Raw genomic sequence first — 25,878 nt, 5'->3', positions numbered from 1 at the left:
CCCCCTTTTAGCCTTTCTAAGTTCCTTCCTATGTTCTTTATGTTCTTCAAGGGCTTCATCTGTCCTAAGCCTTTTAAACCTTACATAAGAACATAAGAAATAGGAGCAGGAGTAGGTCATCTAGCCCCTCGAGCCTGCCCCGCCATTCAATAAGATCATGGCTGATCTGAAGTGGATCAGTTCCACTTACCCGCCTGATCCCTATAACCCCTAATTCCCTTACCAATCAGGAATCCATCTATCCGTGATTTAAACATATTCAACGAGGTAGCCTCCACCACTTCAGTGGGCAGAGAATTCCAGAGATTCACCACCCTCTGAGAGAAGAAGTTCCTCCCCAACTCTGTCCTAAACTGACCCCCCTTTATTTTGAGGCTGTGCCCTCTAGTTCTATGCTTCCTGTGCTAACTTTGAATCATAGGAGATCAGACTTTGCAGTGCATGATATGCCACTCTATTCTCTATTACAAATGCTTCCTTTTTCTTTTTGACAAGGCTCATAATATCCCTCGTTATCCAGGGTTCCCGATACTTGCCACACTTATCCTTCATCCTCACAGGCACATGCTGATCCTGAATTCCAATCAACTGACATTTGAAAGACTCCCACATGTCAGATGTTGATTTACCCTCAAACAGCCTTTCTGAGTCCACAGGAAGATTCAGCTCCAATGTGCAAGGCTAAATCTACCTAAAGCAGTGGCTGTTGAATATACTGCCACAGCAAATCATAGCCCATTAAATTTGAATTTTTTTTTCTGGGGAGGGGCTGTTTCCCCTTTCCTTTTTGATCATCTGCTTGAATTCCTATTTTAAAGCTTGCTTCTGATGGTGCAGTGATGTGTGATGGTGCCTGTCAAAGCCAGTATTCGAGGCAATTATTCTGTGTTTAGGCAGAATTTTCTCTAATTGTGTTCTTTTCTTCAAACCTGTGCTATCTTTGAATCATAGGAGATAAGACTTTGCAGTGCACGAGATGCCACTCTATTCTCTGTGCAGCGGTTTGCTTGCACATCCGATGTGAAAATCATACCTTCCTTTCATTCCTTCACCCGAATGGGACTGGTGGTGTCAGTAAGATTGAATGCTTTAGGCTGTGTAAAATGTATACAGTCCCGCTTTTGATGTATGAACTGAGTTTATTCTTGTCGTCTTGCATCTATGTAGGGAAATAATTTCTTTGAGCTTCACTCTCACTTATTATCTGGGAACCATTTTTAAGAGATTTAAATTAACAATTAAAGTGCATGTCTTTGGGAGATATTTTGACACGTATTTGGTTGCACGCACTTCTATTCCATTAACTCATGAGAGATGGTTTTAATAGTATTCCACAGTCGTCACAGAGCATTTCTTTGTACCAAATGGTTACATTATTATTTAGACTCAGTGGAATTATTGTCAACTTTTAGAGCATTTTACTGTTCCCTGCAGTATTGTAAGACAGGATTTATCTCTTTCCAGGGTCTCACTCCTATATTGAAAATTTGCTAAGCGGACATTTAGATTAAACCACGTGGACTCTTGCGTCCCTGAAGACCTTTGTTATTATTCATAGGGCTAGTGAACATTACTTTTTTTTATGAGAATGCGACTTGAAAAATTAAGCTTCTCATTTAAAACTCAGTACTTTTTCAGAGAACAATGCAGTGATTACAAATATCAGTTAGAATTATGGAGTTTTAATGAAGTCTCTGAAACACATGAGTCTCAGTTGTTGTGGATGTGCTGATGAGAGAAGGAGCCAACCCTGAATGCACTGATGTGGTGGCATATAACCAGATGAGGTGGTTGAACAAGTTGTCTTGCCTGCCAGGTACTTGGTAGCCAGATGTTGCAGCCTGGCAGCCTTAAATTTGTCCAAACCAAACTGGCAGTTGTGATGCCATCATGTCAATAATTGTGTGTTCCTAAATATTGAGGTTAATTCTTTCACATTATAAACTGGCTTCAGTGGGCCTTTTATACTATTTCATTTGTCAGTTTCTGTAACCTATCAAGACTCATGATCTCTGTAAGAAATTGATTTGGAAATTATACAACAGGCATGTGAAAGATTTACCTCAGCTGGTCTGACTACTTTTTTGATTTTGGCCTTCATTTCAGTTGTATGGCAATTCTTGAATTTTGGTTGCCAAATCTGTGGTGTCCAATTACATTTTTCCATGGGCTGTTATCGTGGCAAGCCCATGTATTGAAATCTCCTATCATTATTAGTTTGACATTCTTGGCATTGATCTTGTGGTGATATTGTTGAGTTCTTCATTGGCTTGCTCTTTAAACCCACTGGTCTTGGTCACGGTGATGTATAGGTATTACTGATGGTGCCGTAGCATTGTGGACTAAGGGAAATATGATTCCCTCATTGATTCTTTTTAGTATGGTTTGCAGCCCGCCTGACAAACCTGTGTGGAAAGCAAAGCCTACACTTGAATTCAGCTTGCACAGTACCAGTGCACTGAAAGGCATAGTCAGAGCTAACCTCCTTGAACTAGGTGTTGACTTGGAGTTGGGTCTCATTGAGAGTAGTTAAGTTGATGTTGTGTCTGGTGTGCTGCCCACATATCATTTGATGTCATTTACGCCCTCAAGAAAAGAGTGAAAATTCAAGCTGACAAGCTTTCTTCGGCCTTTTTGTGAATGCTGTTGTCATTTTGTTCTTTAACCACACGATTGAATAGTTTGCTGCATGGCAGACCAGCAGACTCAAGTTGGCAAAGGTGCTTTTTTTTTAAGGATCCTTTAATCCCCTTTCCCCAGCTGTGGATGGCAGTACTGTCTAATGATCGTCACTCACAAACTTGGCTGCTTCTCACAGTGTTGTCCTTTACCTGTGGCTGTTGCCACCTGCTGCTCCTGTATGATGATTAGGGTTATCTGCAAGTAGAGAGGGGTATGAGTGAAAGAGTTCCTGTGTCATAGCTGGTCTCGCTCTCATCTGTGCATCTATTGATGATGAGTGTTCCAACAAATGGGTGAGTATCCACGGATACAGCTAATATGAGGAGCCCAGAATGGAAGTTCAGTATTATCAAAGATGGTGCTGGAGCCTGCAGTAGAGTCCTGCACACCTGAGTTATCCTGAAACACCAATGTAGAGCAAATACTCATTTATTTATTATATAAAATCCTCCTAGAGTGATTGACAGTAACCCTTCCGAACTCTTCCTGGTGTCCTGATACTCAAGCTGTGGCGGTCTCCATGGTGTTCTGCAGATTGAATTATTTTCTGCAATATCTTAGAGAAGCGAGCAAGAAACTTTTGCCACTTATCCATTGCAGTCATATGTGTGCAAACTGACTTTGCTCCTTGTCTATAAAGCTTATGTTCCTAACTCAATAGGCTGTTCAAATCAGTCCCTAGTCTCAGGAATCAGCTGGGGTTGTGTCTCTATTTGACTTCTGCAAGTATCTTCTCATAGACAATTCAGGATAGGCAACAAATGGTGGATTTATCAACAATGCCCACATCCCAAGAGTGATTCTTTTTGAAAAGGGACATTATAACTCGTGCTCAATGGCTGACTGTGATAAATCTTGTGACTGTCTAGTTGGTAGAAAATGAGTGTCCTTGTGCAGGTAAAATGCCAGAACATGTTGGATGAGAATGAGTCAGTAGTTGTGAAGTATCTGGGTGATCATTGAAATGACCAGCATTTTTTCTTTAAAACATCCCAGTGATGTGATAGAAATAGAGTTTGTTCAGCTGCGTATAAAATGACATTTTTGGATGAAGAAATTGTCGGTCAGCCTAAGGACACTGTGTTGCATTTTAAGAAAGCAAACGAAGCTGAAAGTATAAGCAATAAGCCAAGTTTAAACTTTATCAAACTTCTCTTGTCAGTTTACTACCAACCTCGCCCTCTTTTACAGGATCATTGCATACATTCCTTCACTTAAGATGTACTTGCTGCTTTTAGTTTTGGTGGCATCATCCCAGTTGTTTCTCTGAGGTCCTTGTTAAGTCAGGCATGATATGATGATGGTGAAGACATTTTTGTCTTCCATGGGAACTCGCAGAGGTACTTGTGGTAGACAGTGATTTGAGAGAGTGCTCCAGATGTGTAAGGAGGTTACTGATGTCTGGAGACAGCCATTCCTTTTGCCACCGAGCTGAAAAGTGATGTTGACCTCTAAATGGCTGTAACTTTGCAAAGGTTTTCACCAGCACTTAATTTCTTAACGACAGAACATTGTAATACAAATGAATGATGGTTTTGTGGCCTCCAAACCACCCTGCATGTTGTTCTGGAGGAAATTGCGCTGCGCTAGCAACAGGTTCGCATTGGTTGAGAAATTCAGGTCATGGAGATCTGTTGCTTTGGTGCCAGAAAAAATACAAAGTACATAAAGATGTCCAGAGACAGCTAATTCTTTTATGGAGAGGCAATGAGCTAACCATTGTTTCTTTAGTCAGAAAGTAATCAGATCGAGATAATTTGGCTCATCCATCATGTACTTAAAATGTTAATGTATGTTTGTGAATGCATGTTGGAATTTGAGGTAATGTCTGTTATGACTGCATGCACAAAGGGGATGACCTTGGCTTGATTTTTAGAAATAAATACTTGATTTTTAGAAATAATCCTCTGACTCAACCTTGAAAAAACCTTCTCTTGGAGATCCATAAAATGGGATCATACATGGGTTTTCCCTTTGTTTCCATGTTATGCTTTAACAGGGTTCAGGGGAATGGCACAAAGCTTTAATGCTAATTTGGAGAGTTGGTGCAGACACGGTGGACTGAATGTCCTCCTCCTGCACTATTACAATTGTGAGAAGTCTTTCATTGCAATTTGGGTGCAACATTCGAACAGAAATCAGACTGAAGGACTTTGACCAAGCGGTGTTGGGAGATTACGACTAGCAATGCAATCACTGCATCTCTTGTCACTCTCTCCTCATGTGCCCACATGATGCTCTTAACTTTTTTTTTGCTGGCGACAAACTCAAAATTCAATATTTTGTTGCATTTTGCTCCATGCATTGGTTGATTTTGCTGGATCGCCTGCCATCCTTGCCACTTTCACTCCCCATTGTTTCCTTCATTATGATGCTAACATTTATGTCACACCACACAAAGTTATGAAGAAAGGAGATCCTTTGGAGTTTTACTGGCACTGCATTATTTAGATCAAGAGACTGTGAAGTAAGAATTACAGATGTTTTCTCCACACCCCTCACTATGGGACCAACATTTACCTGGGAAATGACAGCTTGAAATGGTCTTGCTTCACAACCTACCTTGAAGAATGATATTGCTGTAATCTACTGTAAGATGACCCACAGATCAAATATGGAATGGGAGCATAAAAATGAAGATTACCACAGCAGACAGCTGGAACCTGACCCTTCCAAACTACCTTAGGAGATAGTTGCTTTATTGGGCAGCCTAAAATGCATGAACATCAAGCGAAAAAGAAAGCACCAGTGGGCTGGGTGCAGGCCTTTCACTGGGTGTTCTCATTCCTTTGAGTGCAAAGTATTGCCGCTGACACTCAACAAGCATCGGTGGTCCTCAAATCAATCCCATGATTTAAACAAAACGAATTTTAATATTTAAAATATATCTGATTATGGAAACACCATTATGCACATTGAAGGTGATTATGAAAGAGGTAACCATGTCACACTCGTGGTGCAGCCCACATTCTTTGAACAGACCATCGTTATGCTTTACGATCTACTAAGAAACCTTTCAACCTTTGTGGGGGGGAACTTTGGGGCTGGGTGTTTGAACGTCTGTTGGCTCTTTCCCAAAGAATACACAATAAAAGTGAATGCAAGTAAAAGGAAAATGTTTGTGTGGAAAATGTGTAGCTTAGGGGAAAACTAGTGGGGTAAATAAGTGGAGTTACAGGGGTTGGGATGCACTGTTGGAGAGTTAGTGCAGACTTGATGGGCTGAATGGCTCCTTCAGTACTATAGGATTGGATTCTATTTTGTATTGCCAAAGATTCTGTTTTCATTTTAGGCGATTCACTCAATGTATAGCCACAATGGGCTTCCTTATTGTTTTTGTATAATAAACTAATGGTCAAAAGATTCCTGAAGTAAAATGGTTCCCTGTCACCATTTGAAGGCTCAGGACAATATTGCCTATACCATGAAAGACTATGTAGGATGAAATATCCAATTTTAAACATGAATGCGTTTATATTTCTCTCATTGAAATTTTTTGTTGAATGTTGCATTGCAGTCGGACACTCGGTTTCTTGTCATTATTTAGCTGCTAAGGGCCAATTTATATTCCTTTTGGTGTTGCACAAAACATATGAGTGGAACTTTGAACAAAGTGACATATGATAATAGTATAGCGATAAGACCTGAATTAAAAGAGGCAATAAATTTCACCCCTGACTTGTACTGTAATGTGTCTCATTCTTTTATGTTAATCCAGTTGACATGCTCAGTGAAATGTTGCATGACAGTTTACAGCATGACAGTTTACAGCATGACTGTTCCATGCTATGTTCTCTTCCAGTAATTAAGAGTCCTTTTGCATATAACTAAGCTCTAAAACTAGGCCATGTGAGTCATGGCTTTAAATTCTTATGCTCTGGAACAATGGCAGAACCAGTTTTGGAGGACTAGTGTTTATAGGCCAATGTTGATGACTACTGAAAAAGGGAGAAAAATGATACAGGAAAACGGTTTCTCGCAAACCATAATTGTTTTCAAATTCCGTATTTAAACATGCTTAAAGTGCTGCGTCTAATTTACTGCAGTGAAGAGAAATCAACAGTAACGACAACTTGTATTTTTGCAGTGCTTTTAATGTAATAAACATCCCGAGGCACTTAATGGGAGCATTATAAAATAAAATATGACACAGAGCCTCATAAGGAGATATGAGAACAGATAATCAAAAGCTTAGTCAAAGTAAAACCTTTGGGTAAAGTGAGGTGGACAGGTATAGAGAGAATTACCAAGTTTATGACCTAGGCAACTGAGGGTACAGCCATAAATGGTGGAGTGGTTAACATCAGAATGCTCAAGACACTAGAATTAGATGAGCATAGCTATCCATTGTGGGGCTGGTTACGATCCTTGGTCGACCTCAGGAGGTTGGGGGGGAAGAGGGGTTGGGGGGAAGGCCTGATTAGGGACCAGTAATGTTTTGTTTCCAGTAGCTAAAGGTTGAGATTAAGGACACCTGCTTTTTGGAATAAACCCACAAGTTTCCGCAGGTTTTGAACAAACAGAAACAAAATTTACCATACAAATTTAGGAAGATAAAACAATTTACAAGATTTATCATGCACTGTGACATTCAGAATCAACTTCAGATGTATGTGAATTAATAGGTGACCTGTAATCAAACGCACCCACACTAGAGAGTAAAGGGCAGACAAAACTAATCTCCTCAGGGTCACACAGCAGCTCACAGATCAAAGGATTTCCTAACAGGCTGAAGAACATAGGGAAAGATCATGGAGGAATTTGAAAAAATATATAATAATTAAATCAAGACATTGCTTGCCGGGACCCAATGGCAAGCATGGGAATGATAGGTGAAAGAGACTTGGTGTGAATTAAGACAGGGCAGCAGAGTTTTGGATGGCCTCAAATTTACAGAGGATACAATGTGGGAGACCAGTCAGGAGTGTGTTGGACTCATCAAGCCTAGTATGACCAAGGACATGGTTGAGGGTTTCAGCAGCTGATGAGTTAAGACAGGGCGAAGTCAGGCAATGTTACACAGGTAGTCTAAGTGATGATGTAAATATGAGTTCAGGAGCTCCTTCATCTTGGTGGCAAATTTGACACTAAGATTGCAAGCAGACTGGCTTAATTGGTTGTCAGGGAGAAGGATGGAGTTGGAAGCTTCGGTAACTGAAAACACTCTTCAGTCTTCCCATATTTAAAGAGAGGAAGCCCATCTAATACTGGATGTTGAATAAGCAGTATGATAATTTAGCAACAGTAGAGGAGGTGAGAAGGACGCTGTTGAGGTGGAGCTGGGTGTTGTCAATGTAGTTAAAAATCACTGAGGGGCACCATGTAGATGAGAAATAGAAGAGGGCCAAGGATAGATCCTTGGGAAAGTCTAGAGGTAATGGAGCAGGGAAAGAAGCAATTGCAAATGATTCTGTGGCAGCACTTGAGCTGGTTAGCAGTGGAGAATGGTGTGGTCAATCCTGTCGAAAATCTGAGAGAGATTGAGGAGGGAAAGTTTACTGTTGTCATAGCGACATGGGATGTCATTTGTAACTTTGATTAAGAGCAATTTTGCTACAAGACCAGGCAAAACCTGATTGGAAGGATTCAAATATGGAATTCTTGGGATGATGAGCATTGTGTGAGAAGCACTATAGATTGGACGATGCAACACTGATTTGCCAGCCAAATTCCACCAGTCTCCCCTCAATTTGGTCATCAAGTAAGGGAAAAATTGTGCATAATGACTTCTGAAATTTTCAGGTTATGTTGTTGGCACCATAAAAATTGCAAGCCTGTTAAGGGGACTTCTTTCAGCCAAATGACTTCAACTATGAGACACTGCACAGGATCAATGGCTTGCGCAAAGAGCTGAGTGAGATGTTGAACCTAAAGAATATCGTTATCTCATTCATTTGCTTTAAAAACTCAACTTAAAATTTCAGCATATCCCTGGTATTGCAAAAAAGGTTTCTGTGAGAACCTGCCTTGTGCATTGACTAACTCCCTATGTACTCAGGGAATGATCCATTTCTTAAAAGTCAGGCTGAACTGCTACATTGAAATATTGAAGGAAAATGGCCTGTAGCCTTTGGCAGGCACTACTCCAGGCTACTAATGGACATGGCTATCTTTTGTAAATTGGACAAGGAAATCTGAAGTCACACCTAATCATAAGCAATATTATGTTACATGCAGTGGATTATTACTATCCAGTATCCTATGAGTTTAAACCCTGATTATTGATATGTAAAAGAGGCTTGGGGATAACACAGGAGCTGTGACCATAATAGTTAATGAAGGTATGCCATGAAATGAAGGATCAAGACATTTGATGCATGGGCTGGATATCTGTATAACTCAAAAGAAGCTATCTATTTCAATCTCTAAAGTTTAAATGCAGCGCTGTATTGAAGTTCTGCTGGTGCAAACAAAGATTTTGCGTTACGATTGAATCTTCCCATCAGCTGTACCACAGAATTACAGTAAATAAATTAAGTACTCACAGTTGGAAGGCTGCCCTCAAAGCGAGTGCAACTCACAGATAAGACTGCAACATTACAGTTGCGACTTGCCGATCCATGCTCAAAGGATCATTGAATTTGAAATAACGTGTCCAGTGTGCTATGCCATAATGGTTTTTCTGTTTTACTATGTTCGGACAAATATCAGCAAATTTTGATGAAAATCCTGCATTCCCCCCCCCCCCCCAGAAATTGGTATCTAGCAGTTGATCCATTACCCTGGCACCATTTATTCCTGAAGAGCAAATCTGGACAGAATTTTCAAAAAAAATTCTTCCTGCTGCAATGAAGTGGAATAAGCTATTTTATCCCCATTTAAAAGGAATGAGTTACAAATGTTCCACTGTTCAGTCACGCAGTAATCGTGCCAGCAGTGTCATCTAAAAATACTAGTTGCATCACCTCGGGTGCTGAATTAATATAGGCTCTGACTGCTCCATTCAGCCACCCATAAATGAAAAGACCTGGATATATATAGGAATGAGAGAAGAAAGTAGAACCCCAGATTTGAATAAGGAAACATAATTCATGTGCAAATGTATCTGTTCCACTGGCCTGCATTCAAAACTGCAAGCTTATTTTTCCATCCCATCGTTCAGGCCATACCTTTGAATAAAATTACTCCCGAGATGTCTTATTGCTGGAAATGAATCTTCCCGTTTATATTGCAGATGACTTGAGCTTTTAATTTGAGAATGTGATTTTTCTGTCTTTCCTATTCTGTGGTCTGTCTTGACAACATTCTCACTGTAGCTGGAAGGGCAGATGTCGGGTATCTCTTGTCTTGGTGGGCACATGATCCCAAGATCACCTTTGAGAAATAGCAATGTAGTTAATCCCAATGAACTGGCCAATGATCATCCCTCACCAAAACAGATTTCATCTGATCAGTTATTCATCCAGTTTCTTCATTGTCATGAGCTTTAGTGTACAAATTAGCTGCAATGTTTTCCTCTGTGATGTGCGATTCCATTTTAGAAGTAATTAATTTATTGGACAGAAATTTGAGACGTCCTGAAAACTTGGAGCATGAAGGAAGGTTTATTGCTTTCAGCTATACTCGACACTATCTGAACCAGATACCAGAAGCTATAGGAGTGACAAAAGAACAATTCTTTCGTCAAGGAGCAAAAAAGAATCAATGAGAAAGTTGCTTGTCTTTTGTCTCTGCTTTTGCACAATAACAACATGAGCTTGGGGATATAATAACGTAAGGAGTGTAGCCCATTGGCTTCTAGGCACAATAAGCTACAATTCCTGTGACACTTGCCACATCCAATTAATGGTGCTAGTTTACAACATTCATTTGATGTATTGCGACTCCATTCTTCTGTAGGATATTGTTGTCACACGCCACCCATAAAAGTAGTGGGTTTATATTTCTATGTTGGGTTTAAAAAGGGGAATGGAATAGTCATTGGATTTTATAGTGTGTTATTTCCATTTGTGGCTTCTACCATAGATCACGGTGTATAAGTCAACCGAGAGTACTAGACGGCCCCATTTCTACAGTGTCAAAATATGTTTTGGCCTATACCTAGTGCATAAGTTGACACCAGCCTCAATTTTTCAGCTTAGAAAGATATATTTAGGGTTTTACTTGTGTTATAAGTTGCTGCATGAGAACAAGCAGGTGAAATAGGCCATGTTGCAAAGCAGATGCACAAGATTTTAAGATAGGCTCACACAGAGCAGACCATACATGGCAATCAAGGAACAGATATGGGTTTTCCTACAAAATGAATTAAGTGCGAAGCTGATTTCAAGCAAAAAGTTGTGGTATTTATCGCACAACTATGCCACAGTGAGGGAATTTATGTTCATGAAAACCTGGCGTGGGAATGAAAGGAGGATGAATCAGACTGAAGAAGATACCCAAGACCAAATACACCATGAAAATAGTGACCAGCTATTCGTCTGATCTTGAAAAAAATGTATTGGAATGGCTCCTCAAAAATTGTCAGAATGATTACATCATGCCCACGCTTAAATGGGCCAAAGCAAACCCTGAGTTCAGCAAAGGTTTCAGAGAAGAAGTTAGTTGCTGCAGCTGCTTTATGGGACAAAAATGTCTTGTGTCCTAGCAGAGGTCCAATTTCGCCCTGAGACTACCAAATGATCTTGACGTTGAATTAACCAGTTTCCAGTGATTCTTCATCAGAAAGTAGCAAAAACATGAGTCACCATCATGTCACATCAACAACATGGATGAAATGCTTATGAATTTTGATATGCCTGGAAGCGACCCGTGGATTAGAAGCATTTGAATATGGTTCAAGTGTAAACCATAAGAAATGGGAAGACAAGCTGCAAGCTTGTTTAGTTGTTGGATTAAAATTTAAGCCTATGGTAATTTGAAATGCAAAAGATTTCTGAAAATAAGGTTCCCTGTGTTATATCTGTCTTTATTGTGGGATATAGTAAGGGTTTAGAATACAGAGTTTTGGTTTCATTGATCCAGCTGAGAAGCTTTTGGAAGCAAGAAAGCACTGAGATTGCTATGGAGAAATTTGCTGTGGACTGAGCTATTTCCTAAAAGAAAAACTGATTGCAAGAGGCGTTGACCTGGAGGCAAGAGGCATGCAGTCTGTTGTGTTTAAGCAGATAACTCAGTTTTGTACGTTTGGAGAAGAAAATGGAAAGTTCGCAAGAAATTGGTAGGACAAAGGAACTCTGTAAAGAGAGAAGCCCAGCCTTGGACTAGATGTCATGTGTCTGGTGGGTCAGGAGGCCATATTGTTAGAGTACTATAGACTTGAGCTGTGACCTGTGCACCCAGGCCCAGAGAAGAAGAACTGCCTCCCAGGATACAAGTATGTTTAAAAGCCATAGTGAAAATGTTAAACTGGGCTAAATCTGTTGGATTGAGTTTAAGGTGGAAAGTTCATGTTATTTGTTCAGTGTACCTATTTAGTCATTATTGCTTCTGTTTTGTTCAAGTTAATTTGGTCATGATCATTTTGATGTTTCAATTTAGTCTTGGAGTCCTGTCACTTATTTCCTTACCCTTGGTCCTTCCATGCTCTATGTTCTTGGTCGATCAAGATCTTAACAAGTATCCAGCTTGGTCAGTATTCTCATAACTTGATTTGATTTAACATTGTCACATGTATTAGCATATAGTGAAAAGTATTGTTTCTTGCGTGCTATACAGACAAGGCATACCGTTCATAGAGAATGAAAGGAGAGGGTACAGAATGTAGTGTTACAGGCATAGTTAGGGTGTAGAGAAACATAACATAATATAAGGTAGGTTCATTCAAAAGTCTGATAGCAGCAGGTGAAAAACTGTTCTTGAATCGGTTGGTAGGTGACCTCAGACTTTTGTAACTGGGATCATAACACCTGCCAGAGTTTTGGTGCATGTCCATATGGAGGATGAGGGTGGGGCGAAATTGTGGATCGATTGTGTGCATTAGTTGTCCTGTTGACGTTGCAAAGAGTGCAGCTTCTTAGTGTGGGACATCGTCAGTTCTCATATAATTGATAAAATCAAGAAGCGCCTGCAAAGAACTAACAACCACATTGCAATTTTACTGGGGATCTAATGTCGATAGCTGAAGCTTTGTGTGTTTGCCTCAAAAAGCCATGGGAGTAGGTGGATGGTTAAATGCAGTAAACCTGCACAAAAAGTGGAAGTATGCCCGCTCTGTGCTTTTATATTTTACAAAACGTGGGATAATGAGCAAACCATCATCCGGTCGTTCCAAAACACAATATTCAATTCGACGGATGGAGAGGAAGCTGATTTGTTGCAGAATGGAAGAATGATCGCAAAACCAGAAGTGCCACGTCTGATCCAGACTGGGATCCTTATGAATATTTCATAGCTAAATGACTAGCGTTAAATGCCGAATGCAATGAATTTGACGTCTTTTAAAGTGTTAAGATTGTGTTTGAAACTATCCGTGTCGAATTCATTCATTAGTTGTAACTTGACACATTGATTTAATTTAAATTACCAGTTTTTTTCACCTTTCAAAATGGTGACCATGTACATCTACACAGGTTCACACTTTATTTGATTTGTTATTGTCTTATGTATTAGTACACAGTGAAAAGTATTGTTTCTTGCGCACTATACAGACAAAACATAGCGTACATAGAGAAGGAAAGGCGAGAATGCGGTTTAAAGCTTATTTATTAGTGTCACAAGTAGGCTTACATTAACACTGCAATGAAGTTACTGTGAAAATCCCCTAGTCGCCACACTCTGGTGCATGTTCGGGTACACTTAGGGAAAATTTAGCATGACCAATGCACCTAACCAGCACACCTTTTGGACGGTGGGATTAAACCGGAGCACTTGAAGGAAACCCACGCAGACGTGGGGAGAATGTGCAAACTCCGCACAGACAGTGACCCAAGCTGGAAATTGAACCCGGGTCTTTGGTGCTGTGAGGCTGCAGTGCTAACCACTGTGCCACCATGCCGCCCCAGAATATAGTGTTACAGTCATAGCTAGGGTGGAGAGAAAGATCAATTTAATATAAGGTAGGTCCATTTAAAAGTCTGATGGCAGCAGGGAAGAAGCTGATCTTGAGTCAGTTGATACATGACCTCAGACTTTTGTATCTTTTTCCCGACGGAAGAAGCTGGAAGAGAGAATGTCTGGGTGCGCAGGATCCTTGACTATGCTGGCTGCTTTTCCGAGGCAGCGGGAAGTGTAGAGTGAGTCAGTGGATGGGAGTCTGGTTTGAGTGATGGACTGGGCTTCGTTCATGATGCTTTGTAGTTTCTTGCAGTCTTGGCCAGAGTAGGAGACACTCCAAGCTGTGATGCAACCAGAAATGATGCTTTATATGGTCCACCTACAAAGGTTGCGAGAATCATAGTGGACATACCAAATTTCCTTAGCCGCCTGAGAAAGTAGAGGTCATTGGTGTATAGTTTGACGCCAGTTTTTGGAAGGATTTTTTGAAGCTTCAAAAATCCACATCTGCATCATGATCCTTGGGAAGTCTCTTTCCAATTATTACTTGCTTTTAAAGCACAATTTAAAATTGCATTATATCCATAGTACTGTGAAAATGTTCCTGCGAGAACTTGCCTTGCGCTTTGGTTGACACTGTGTACCTACAAAGTGATCATTTCTTAGAATTCAGTCTGTGGCAGTACATTGTTTTATGTGGAATATTAATATTGTAGCAGAACAATTACCTGCTTGTTTTCAGCTCATTTAAATTCAAGTGTTCTGCTAAAATCTGATGAAGCTGTTAATACTTAAGTATTTGAAGAAAGGCTTGAATGCTAATATCTGTTTCAGGGTTTCTAAGGTGTCCACTAAATACTGTGGTAAATCCATTCATAATTACTGTTATGGATTACCAATGCTTTATTTGCATCTCTGAAAGCTTATTAGAAGTCTTGAATGGCAGTCACTTTGCAGCAGAAACGTTGTTACTCACTAACCCAGTGCAATCACTAAAGCAGGGAATATTTCATGCATTAATATTGGATCTGTCAAATAAAGGTTATTTAAATGTTTTATGTAAATGTCTTTGCGTCTTTGCTCATTGATTAAATTTACCTGGATTAAATGCAGTACATGGCATTTAGCGATCACACTTCAAATGGTAATGTTTGTTTAAAAGGAACATTTGATTAAATCCCCAGCATGTTACCCAGCATTTGATTTACTCCAGATTAGGTTATTTCAAATAATTTCCTGACTGGCCTCCCAGCATGCATTAAACTTCAGCTTCACGAATACAGTTCTGCCACGTTCCAACCTGCAAGAAGTCATACTCACCCATTGCATTCATTGTCATTAATCTGTCTTGGTTCCCGCTCTCCCAGTGAGTCATATTTAAAACACTCAACTTTGTATTTAAATCACTCCAGAGCGTCGCTCCTCCCAGTATTCTCTGTATTTGTCACCAACCCTCCAACTGATGTGACGATACATACACATGGAGATAATTGCAGAGGACATGAACATGAGAAGGATAAATGTAATAGTTTGGAGAAAGGCAGATTTTGATGGCTGAAAAGAAAACTTTGGAAAATAAAATTGACAATGACATTGGCCAATAATGATCATTCACCGAATTGCAGAATTGTTGTGGCCTTTTGGCCCATCATGTTTGGCGCTCCAAACGAGTATAATGACTTTTTGCCATTCCCTTATCTTTTCCCCATATCGCTGCACATTATTTCTATTCAAGTAATCATCTAATGCCCTCTTGAACCTGCTCCACCACACATCCAGGCAGTCCATTCCAGACCCAAACTGCTTGTTGTGAGAAAAAGTTTTTTCCTCACATCACGTTTGCTTCTTGGCATTTACATTGGCGCCCTCTTGTTCTTGATCCTATTACGAGTGGGACCAGTTTCTCTCTATCTGCTCTGTCCAACCCCCTCATGATTTTGAACATCTCTATCAAAACTCTTGGTCGTCTTCCCTCCGAGGAGGACAGTCCAAGCTTCTCCAATCTCCTCATAACTGAAGTCTCCTATCCTTGGAGCCATTCTTGTAAATCCCTTCTGCACTGTCTGTAATGCATTCACATCCTTCCTCGAGTGTTGGACTCAAAACTGTACACACTATTCCAGATGGGCCAGAATTTTATGGCTCCTCCATTGGGCATCTCCCCTGGCAGATGCAGTGATCAATTTAAATCTCGGTCCAGCTTGGTGGAATGATTATATCCTGTCAGATGGGAGGGTCGTAAAATCTTTGCCTCGATTCCAGCTGAGGTCCAACTAGTATCTTCATATAGAACAGCAGTAGGAATCCTTTGAAATAGTGTTCACCTGAGGAAAGCATTAAAAAAAAGAACCAACCAAACACTTAATGAGACACTGCAGACGAATAAAGACAAAGAACAAAGAAAATTACAGCACAGGAACAGGCCCTTCGGCTCTCCAAGCCTGCACTTACCATGCTGCCCGACTGAACTAAAACCCCCCACCCTTCTGGGACCATATCCCATCCTATTCTATTCCCATTCTATTCATGTATTTGTCCAGATGCCCCTTAAAACTCACGATTGTATCTGCTTCCACTACCTCCCCCGGCAGCGAGTTCCAGGCACCCACCACCCTCTGTGTAAAAACAAAAAACTTGTCTCGTACATCTACTTTAAACCTTGCCCCTCGCACCTATGCCCCCTCTTTGATAAAGACAAAAGGGAAAAATGCGGGTAAGAAAAGGGACTAATTGCACGGACAATAAGGGATAGCATGACTAGATAGAATACAAAAAATGTAGATGAGAAATCAATAAGATAATTAAGAAGGCTGTGAAATTAATTTATCAAGAAAAAATTGGCAAGTCGGAATGTGAAAAAAAATACAAAGGGACGGCCAGGCTAAAATCACAGGAAGAGCTAGCAAAATGACAGACATATTACTAATAATTAATTAGTTTTGCTTCCGTGTTTACCAAAAAAATAGATCAGGTGGATGTGAAATGATGTTATTAAAATAAAAAATATATTTAATAAACCAATCTGTCGCTAGAAGGATAAAACCTCTAATCCAGAAGAATTGTATCATTGAATTTGAAAGAACCTGAGCAAGGCATAATTGCACGTAGGGAAGGAATTGTTAGAAAAGTAGTGTCGAGCCAGAGGACTGATGAATAGCAAATATTATATCAACATTCAAGAAGGGAAATGAAATAAATTTAGGAGAACTATCGACCAGGTCAGTAACAATGGTGGTAGGAAAATAATGGAACCCTAATAAAGAAGAACATAGAAAACCAATCCAGAAACCAGATATGCAATAATGAAGAGTCAGCAAAAGTGTCAAAGGGGGAAATCTAGTTTGACCAACCTCATTGAATTCTTTAACAATGTAATTGGATAATTAAGGGCAGATGTAATAATAGCAAATATAATATATCTAGATTTCTAAAGGCCTGTGATCAGTTGCCACATTAATGGCTAATGAATCCTTATCAGTACATGGGGACATATAACAGAATGAACAGGTCAGCTGGCTGCATGGCAAAGCAGAGTAGGGGTAAAAGGGCAGCCAGAGAAAGGCAGTTGAGGTGAATGGTATAGGGGATGCTTGACAATTTTGAGGGAGAATGGAATACAAAGTTAAGCTGATAGTCTTAAATGAGGAAGAATGTTAGGTTGGGAGAGTGGGGCACAAATGCTGGAATTAGACCAGATGGCATGTTTTTATAAGCTGTATTTTGTATGCAATTCTAAAGATCTCCACTTTCTTACTCCAACCTTGATGGGGAGTGTTCATGTGAGAAGCGATTTAGAAAGCTAAAGAGAAGGGACAAGGCCATAGTGCAGGGTAGTGATACAGATAATGGTAACTCGGGCGACAGGAAGGGTCAGAGCATACAAACATTTGTGTACAAGCATATATGATCAGATTAGTGAAAAATGAATTTAAACCAATAGAGGGCATAGAGGATTTGGATGAAGGATGATTTGGAAATCCAAGTATAAAAGTAAAGATGAAGGGACAAGAAGAGAAGGATCAGAAACAGTCATAGTTCAAAAGAGAGTAAGGTCCGTCCAGGAAGTAGTAATTTAAAAAAAATTAAAGTCACTTCATCTGATTGCAAAGAGCATTTAAATAAAATAGATGAATGAGTGGCATAAATTGAGAAAAATGCTTTAGAACTTTTCATCATTGGCCATATATATATCTACAAGATGATCAAAGTTAGGAAATAAATATTCCAGGGCACACAACATTCCAAAAAGACAGGCATAATGGAAATGGAGGGAAGATAGGCTGATAAAGGATGACATCAGGACATGAGTGGCAAAGGACCTTGACTCAGAAAATCATGAAGTAGAAAGGGTTTGTGTGAAGATTAGGAATAACGGGTCAGAAACACACAGATGGGAGTAGTTTATCAGTTATACTGTGATTTAATTATTGTCACGTACTGAATACAGTGAAAAGTATTATTTCTTGCACACTATACAGACAAAGCATACCATACATAGAGAAGGAAAGGAAAGAGTGAAGAATGCAGTGTTCCAGTCATAGCTAGGATGTAGAGAAAGATCAACGTAATATGAGGTAGGTCCATTCAAAAGTCTGATGGCAGCAGGGAAGAAGCTGTTCTTGAGTCGGTTGGTGTGTGTCTTCAGACCTTTGTATCTTTTTCCTGACTGAAGAAGATGGAAGAGAGTATGTCTGGGATGCGTGGAGTCCTTGATTATGCTGGCTGCTTTTCCAAGGCAGGAAAATGGGAAATGTAAACAGTGTCAGTGGGTGGGAGGCTGGTTTGCGTGATGGACTGGGCTTCATTCACATCCTTTGTAGTTTCTTGCGGTCTTGGACAGAGCAGGAGCCATACCAAGCTGTGATCCAACCAGAAAGAATGCTTTCTATGGTGCATCTGTAAAAGTTGGTGAGAGTTGTAGCGGACATGCCAAATTTCTTTAGCCTCCTGAGAAAGTAGTGGCATTGGTGAGCTTTCTTAACTATAGCGTCACCATGGATGGACCAGGACAGGTTGTTGGTAATCTGGACACCGAAAATCTTGAAGCTCTCGTTAGAGCATTACACATGAAATGATGAGAGCTTGTAACAATGGCGGTATAATAGTTGTGGTGGACTTGAATCTTCAATTCGACTAGACCAATTACATTGGCAAAGGTGGCCTGGAGGATACGTTTTTAAGCATACTTTCATGATCGTTTCCTGGAGAAATATGTTGTGGAACCAAGTTGGGATGGCATTATTTTAGATCTAGTATTGTGCAATGGGGTAGGGTTAATTAGTAATGTCATTGTAAAAGATCGACTTGGAAATAATGATCATAATACAATACCATTGTGCAATAAATTTGAAAGTGACATACTCCAATCACAAACAACAATCGTAAACCTGAACAGCACCATTTGCAAAGTTAATGAGGGAGAGCTTGCTAAGGTTAATTGGGTAAATAGACTAAAAGGTCTGGTGGTAAATGTACAGGAACCAATTCACAAAGTTTAACAAATAAATATTCCACTGGAAAAATAAAAACTGAGCAAGACAGATCCATCCATGGATTACCAATGAGATTAACAATAATATTAGGTTAAAAGAAGAGGCTATCATTTTGCAAAGAATAACAGTAAGTCTGAGAAATAGCAATATTTTAAAACCCAACAAAGTGTCACCAATAAGTTGACAAAAAGGGGAAAAATAAAATGCACATTAATAGCCAGGAATATGAAAACAGGTTAAAACCTTTTACAGTATATGAAAAGGAAAAATAGCTGAAGTAAACATTGGTCCCTTAGAAGCAGAGATGGGAAATGTTGCCATGGGGAATGAAGAAATGGCAGACAATGAACAGACATTTTGTGAGAATCTTGGCAGTAGAAGACACAAGTCACGTACCAGAAATAGAAGTCAATCTAGGAGCTAAAGAGTGATGCAATGAAAGTAATATCACCAGAAGAAAAAGTATTCAAGAAACTTGAGGAACTAAAATGTGACAACTCCTCTGGACCTGATGGCTGACATCACGGGGTTCTAAAAAGAGGTAAAAGCAAAATACCATGGATGCTGGAAATCTGAAATAAAAACAGCAAAAGCTGGTTAAACTCAGCAGGTCTGACAGCATCTGTGGAGAGAGAAACAGTTAACATTTTGAGTCTGTATGACTATTCTACATAATTGAAGATGGACAGACCACGAGGGACAAGTGGCCATGTGGAGGAGGGGTGCGGTTGTTTTGGCGCAAGCCAAGGGAACCAAAGGGTGGTGAGATGTTGAGTTGCTTCTATGGGCTGTTGGGTCTTCTCCTGTTCATTAGGTTTTTATGTTATGCTCTTAACTCTTGTACATCCTCCCTCTTCTGGAGATTGTTTACGCTCATCATCTCTTTAAGAAACTCTTTAAAACCCATCCTTACCCAAGCCTTTAGTTCCCGATTATGCCTTATTCTGCGGCTCAGCATCCGTTTTCCTTGTGTAACCATATGCAATCAGTAGAACATCTTGGGAAGTTTAACATGTTAAATATGCCAAATAAATACTAATATTCTTGCTCTTGTTACTGCCCAATTGGGGCAGACTAAAGGAATATTAGTAGGGATGGAGAGTTCCATTCGGGCTGGGATTAAAAGTAAAAATCCTTTTTTAAGGAATCATCTGTTATTTTTAGCTGGTAAGTCTTAAGCTTGATCAGACTTCAATATAGTGAGGACGGTTTACATATTGGATTTCATGTACATGATGTGCCACTTATGACATGCATAGTACTTCAGTAAGTATACGAAGCAACTGAAATGAAGTTTTTCCATTTTATAAAAACTGCTGACAAGTGACGAGGGAATTTGTTTTCATTACATTGTGATTAGATGGTGGAGAATTGCACTTCACTGCAGCGATGCAAAAATAGTGCCCTCACTAGAGTCCTCACTGCAGGTCAGATTCCCTCCTTTTTGGCCAAATGCACATTTTTGCTTTCTTTCTTTGGATGTCTACTCGACTAAATATGTTCAACGAGTACCAGCATCTTTTGGGATGTTCCCTGAGCGCACTTTTTATGTGAGAATCCAGGGTGTGAGAGAGAGAGAGGGGTAAGCGTATGTGCAGGAGAGAGAGAGACATATTGGCAGGATACTGGACTGTGTGGCCTAACAGGTAAACCTGACCCTGTCTGCATCCGACATCTGTATGAGTTCCCTGCAGACGCACTGAATCCAACCTTTGTCCTCAGAGTGACATCATCTTTTATTGGAAAAAATATGAAAAATACAATGTTTGTAATAACATGAAATAGTAGATATTTCTCTGGTTATTTCTCAGATTGTGAATTTAAAGATTTGTGCCCAAATTAGCTGAAATAAATTACTCTGAGTCATCTGGAATGCTTTGACGAATGACATTTATCAACAAATTTGCTTTGATTAAAAAAAAGTTTTGATATTGGTGACAATGATTTCCTTAAAACATCTTTGAATGATGCACCACTTCTTGCTATTCTAGGGATATTACAAAATGATACTCTCACACACACTCCTCTGTCTCTCACATACACTTGCTTACCCCTCTCCTGCACGTACGCTTACCCCTCTCTCTCCCGCACATACGCTTACCCCTCTCTCTCCCGCACATACGCCTACCCCTCTCTCTCTCTCTCCCGCACATATGCTTACCCCTCCCTCTCTCACACTCTTACCCCTCTCTCTCCCGCACATACACTTACCCCTCTCTCTCTCTCCCGCACATATGCTTACTCCTCTCTCTCTCCTGCACATATGCTTACCCCCCCTCTCTCTCACATAGAGTCGTAGAGGTTTACAGCATGGAAACGGGCCCTTCGGCCCAACTTGTCCATGCCGCCCTTTTTTTTTAAAACCCCTAAGCTAATCCCAATTGCCCGCATTTGGCCCATATCCCTCTATACCCATCGCACCCATGTAACTATCTAATTGCTTTTTAAAAGATAAAATTGTACCCGCCTCTGCTACTATCTCTGGCAGCTTGTTCCAGACACTCACCACTCTGTGTGGAAAAAATTGCCCCTCTGGACACTTTTGTATCTCTCCCCTCTCACCTTAAACCTATGCCCTCTAGTTTTAGACTCCCCTACATTTGGGAAAAGATATTGACTATCTACCTTGTCTATGCCCCTCATTATTTTACAGACCTCAAAAAGGTCACCCCTCAGCCTCCTACGCTCCAGAGAAAAAAGTCCAAGTCTATTCAGCCTCTCCTTATAACTCAATCCATCAAGTCCTGGTAGCATCCTAGTAAATCTTTTCTGCACTCTTTCGAGTTTAATAATATCCTTTCTATAATAGGGTGGCCAGAATTGCACACAGTATTCCAAGGGCCCGATTTTACCATTTTCATTCTAAGTGCCAAATCTGGGCGTAGTACAGATCCGACTTAGAAATCCGCTTTCAGGCGCCCCCATACGCTCTCAGCCATCTCCAGTCCCATTCGCGCTGTGGGCGGGGCTTAGCGCTGCTGGAACAATCGGAGCTCTGAACTGCGCATGCGCAGTTAGAAAAAAAGTTGAAACAGCACGCCCGTGTCGGCTCGCTCCCAGGCTGCAGAAAGCGGAGAAAGCGGCCCGGGAGCGAAAAGTGGGAGTGAGGGTGTATCTCGGGGCGGGGGTGGGAGGTAGATGGATCTCTGGGGGGGGCGCAGGGGGTCCACTGCCACTCTGCGGGCGATCGGTGGAGGGGGAGGCGGGCAGAGGTGGCAATCGTCTGTGTTGTAGGTAAAGAAAACCTCTGACACTATTAGTGGATCAAAGTGCAGGTTTATTTTCACAATTGCGGGAGAAGTGAGGTTCCTAACAGTGGACCCCCAGCCTTCTCTTCGAACACAAGTAAGAACAGAGTTTATATATGTCCCTGTTCCCGCCCTCATTACATTGCAATTCTCTAAGATGTCTGTCATTGTTCATGGTGAGATTCTTGTTGCATCAGCAGTATCTTCCTCTGCGTAGTTTGTTCGATCTCCAAGGCCACGATTGTTCGTCATTTATAGCCTTGAAACAACATCACAGGTTTTGCACAAACAAGTTAACTGATATACATACAAGTTTGTATAATACTTTATATCAGGGTAAGATGAATAATGTATGATGAATATATATATGAATCTATGGTTATACAATCACAGAAGTCATACATGTCAACTCCATCGTGTTAAACAAAGGTACATGAAAATGGAGACTGTTTAGCTTATTTCGAGCTGGGTTAACTGCATTTCTGAATAACAAGTGGAGACAGCAAGAATAGCTGTTCCTCTTATCTGGTACAGACATGAAAAACACCGAACTCTGACGAAAACATGAACTCTGCAGTGTTCTCAACAAAATCACAGAGTTCGGGTCTTAATGCTTAAGTGTGACAAAGTTCATTAACCCATTCCCGTCTTCAGTCTGGGTAGTGGGGGATGGTGGATAAGGGGGACAATGATGTGTGTGAGTCCCCCTTATCCACTCCCCCCCCACTACCCAGACCGATCGCCACCCCTGCCCCCCACCAATCGCCTGTAGAGTGGCAGCGGACCCCCTGCTCCCCCCCCCTCCCCCAGAGATCCATCTGCCCCCTCCCTCCCCAAGATACATCTTACCCGCCTCCCTCCACCACCCCCCCCCACCCCCGCAAGACAGCGATCTGGCCTCCCTTCCCCCCCCCCCCCCCACCACCTGGAAGCTCTGAACGCGCTCTTCAGAGACTGGAGCACCCGACTCAGACTTTTATTTAGTTGGTCCCTAAAATAACGGTTCTGGATCGGCAAATGCGGTGGTAAAGGGGGAAATGCTGATAGAGTTGGGCAGGCAGTTCATTAATTCAATTTAAATACATGCAAATGCATTTAAATCGTCTTTGGGCGCGGAACGGATCCCTGCCATTCGCGGGTCTCAGTAAAGTGGCGATCTGCACAGAGGCGGGTTCAGATCGCGATAAAGGCCACACACCCGACTTTACCGTGATTTCGCACCCGAAAACGGGCGCAAATTGTTGATAAAATCAGGCCCCAAGTGTGGCCTTACCATTGTCTTGGACAGCTTCAACAAGACGTCCCAACTCCTGTATTCAATGTTCTGACCGATGAAACCAAGCATGCCGAATGCCGCCTTCACCACTCTGTCCACCTGTGACTCCACTTTCAAGGAGTTATGAACATGTACCCCTAGATCTTTGTTCTGTAACTCTCCCCAACACCCTCCCATTAACTGAGTAACTCTCTCTCTTTCTCTCACACGTATGCTTACTCCTCTCTCTCTCCTGTACAGACGCTTAACCCCCTCTCTCACACATATGCTTACCCCCCCCTCTCTCACACATGCTTACCCTTTTCACTCTCTCTCTCTCTCTCTCACATACGCTCATCTTCACGGACAGACAAACACACATCCTCGTGCACACAAGCAGGTGTCCTCACACACACAAACACACATTCACTTTCCTCTGGGGCCCGAACCTCCCATCCCCCGAACTGCACCGCTTCTTTCCCGAGGCCTGAATCCCACCTGCTCCTATCCCGAGGCCCTGCCATGAGTAGGCCACATGCAGCCTTTCCTCATTGCTGTAGCCACTGCCCCACTTCTGGCTGATTTGAGTCCTCCCTCACCTCAGCCATGCTGTTCGTTGCCGGATTTTCTGCCCAGCAACTGAGATGGAATATATCAAATGGGCCAACCAGAGAAAGGCCATTAAGAGTACTGGATACTGATCTGCTGACTAGTCAGCCTAGAATCATCCAGTGCTCTCAAGCGGTTGTACTCTCAAGAGGTCTTGCTCTGAACCATTTGATTTCTCTCATTCTTTTTAAATTGTGTGCATTTGAACCAGCGTTTATCATTGACCGCCAGCTTTGTAGGCTCCCTGGAGACCCTTCACGGGCCCCAGTTTGGGACCCCCTGCTCTAGGTGATGAATAGACAGACTTTGGGAAACTGATTCAAAGACTGGCATTAATGCAAAGAGTGATCAGCAATCTCTTGACTTTGAGCTTTGTGTAAATTGAGTGAAATTCAAAATTTAAAACTATATTTCCCAAAAGAGAGGGGCTGTAAATCTTGATGGCTGACTTGGAACTTGTTTTGGATTTGGAAAATCATTAATTTGTATAAATAATACATTGGACATTGGTCTTCTGTACTGAAAACTTCAAAGGTTTTAGTTTTAATATTCTTTAAAGATTGGCAGAAGAAATTGAAGTTGAATATTAATGCATTACATTTCTTGTCCTTACAGAACCACCCATGCCAATTGCACCACCCCAACTACTTGGTGTTGGTCCTACATACTTGCTGATCCAACTTAATGCAAATTCGATCATTGGCGACGGCCCTATCATTCTGAAAGAGGTAGAATATTGCATGACCAGTGGATCGTGGACAGAAATCCATGCCGTAAATGCAGCAACCTACAAGCTATGGCATCTGGACCCAGACACAGAATATGAAATCAGAGTTTTGTTGACGAGGCCTGGCGAAGGAGGAACAGGGTTACCAGGTCCCGCACTCATCACCAGAACAAAATGTGCAGGTTAGTCCACATCAGGTTAAAACTATCCAGCATTAAACGTATAAATTCTGTCATGAAGTTAACGGCAGGAATAAAGTAAACATGTCACAGAATTGGAATAATGAGGTAAATATGCATAATGTTGACACAACGTTAAGAATATATATGCTGATAAAATTATAGTCCTGCGTTGTCAGTGATGTGACTGCAAACACCGATCTCGTGAATAAAGCATTTGGATTTCATTGTAGCACAAGTCTTGATGAAATGATGATAAAGCAAAATGCTGGAAAGGTATAGGCTGGTGAGTCACCAAACATTTATACTACTGCAATAAAGGTTTCCATGAAAAACGTTGAGTACAGATTGAATAGTTCATTTGAAATTTTTTAAACGATCAGATTTTAGAGAATTATAGCCATTTCCAGGAGAGTTCTGTTCCCTCCACATGGTACTTTGTTTACAGATCAGGCATAAATTTGAGATTTAGTAGAAGTCCAGCATCCCTCTTCAGCCAAACTGCAGTACTATATTTTCTGACACTACTCATTTCTAAGCTGGCCCTTTTATCTGCTGTTTATATTTTTGTGTCCTCACAAATACACACTGATGTATATCAATGTCAGAGATTCAACCACTCTCAACGGCAAAATATTTTAGAAAGTAAACAATGCAAACTTGCAAATGTGTTGCTTCTGTTTAAAGCAATGTTTCCATTTTGTACTCTCTTAAACACTTCTGTTCCCCTCCATAAAACAAATTCAGTCTA

General features: G+C 41.0%; 1 protein-coding gene across 6 annotated transcripts in view; it reads left to right on the top strand.

Annotated features, from left to right (window-relative positions):
- ptprk (protein tyrosine phosphatase receptor type K) overlaps positions 1-25,878 on the top strand; it is a 607,729-nt gene that overhangs the window by 302,116 nt on the left and 279,735 nt on the right. For all 6 annotated transcript variants that reach the window (XM_078212848.1, XM_078212849.1, XM_078212847.1 and 3 more), the window contains exon 7: positions 24,837-25,130. In XM_078212848.1, the coding sequence (XP_078068974.1) occupies positions 24,837-25,130 (294 nt within the window). The remainder of the gene's footprint in view (positions 1-24,836; positions 25,131-25,878) is intronic.

Source organism: Mustelus asterias, chromosome 5 (genome assembly GCF_964213995.1).
Source record: "Mustelus asterias chromosome 5, sMusAst1.hap1.1, whole genome shotgun sequence".
Classification (NCBI taxonomy): Eukaryota; Metazoa; Chordata; class Chondrichthyes; order Carcharhiniformes; family Triakidae; genus Mustelus; species Mustelus asterias.
The sequence above is the reverse complement of the archived record's forward strand: the minus strand, read 5'-3'. Positions and strand labels throughout refer to the sequence as shown.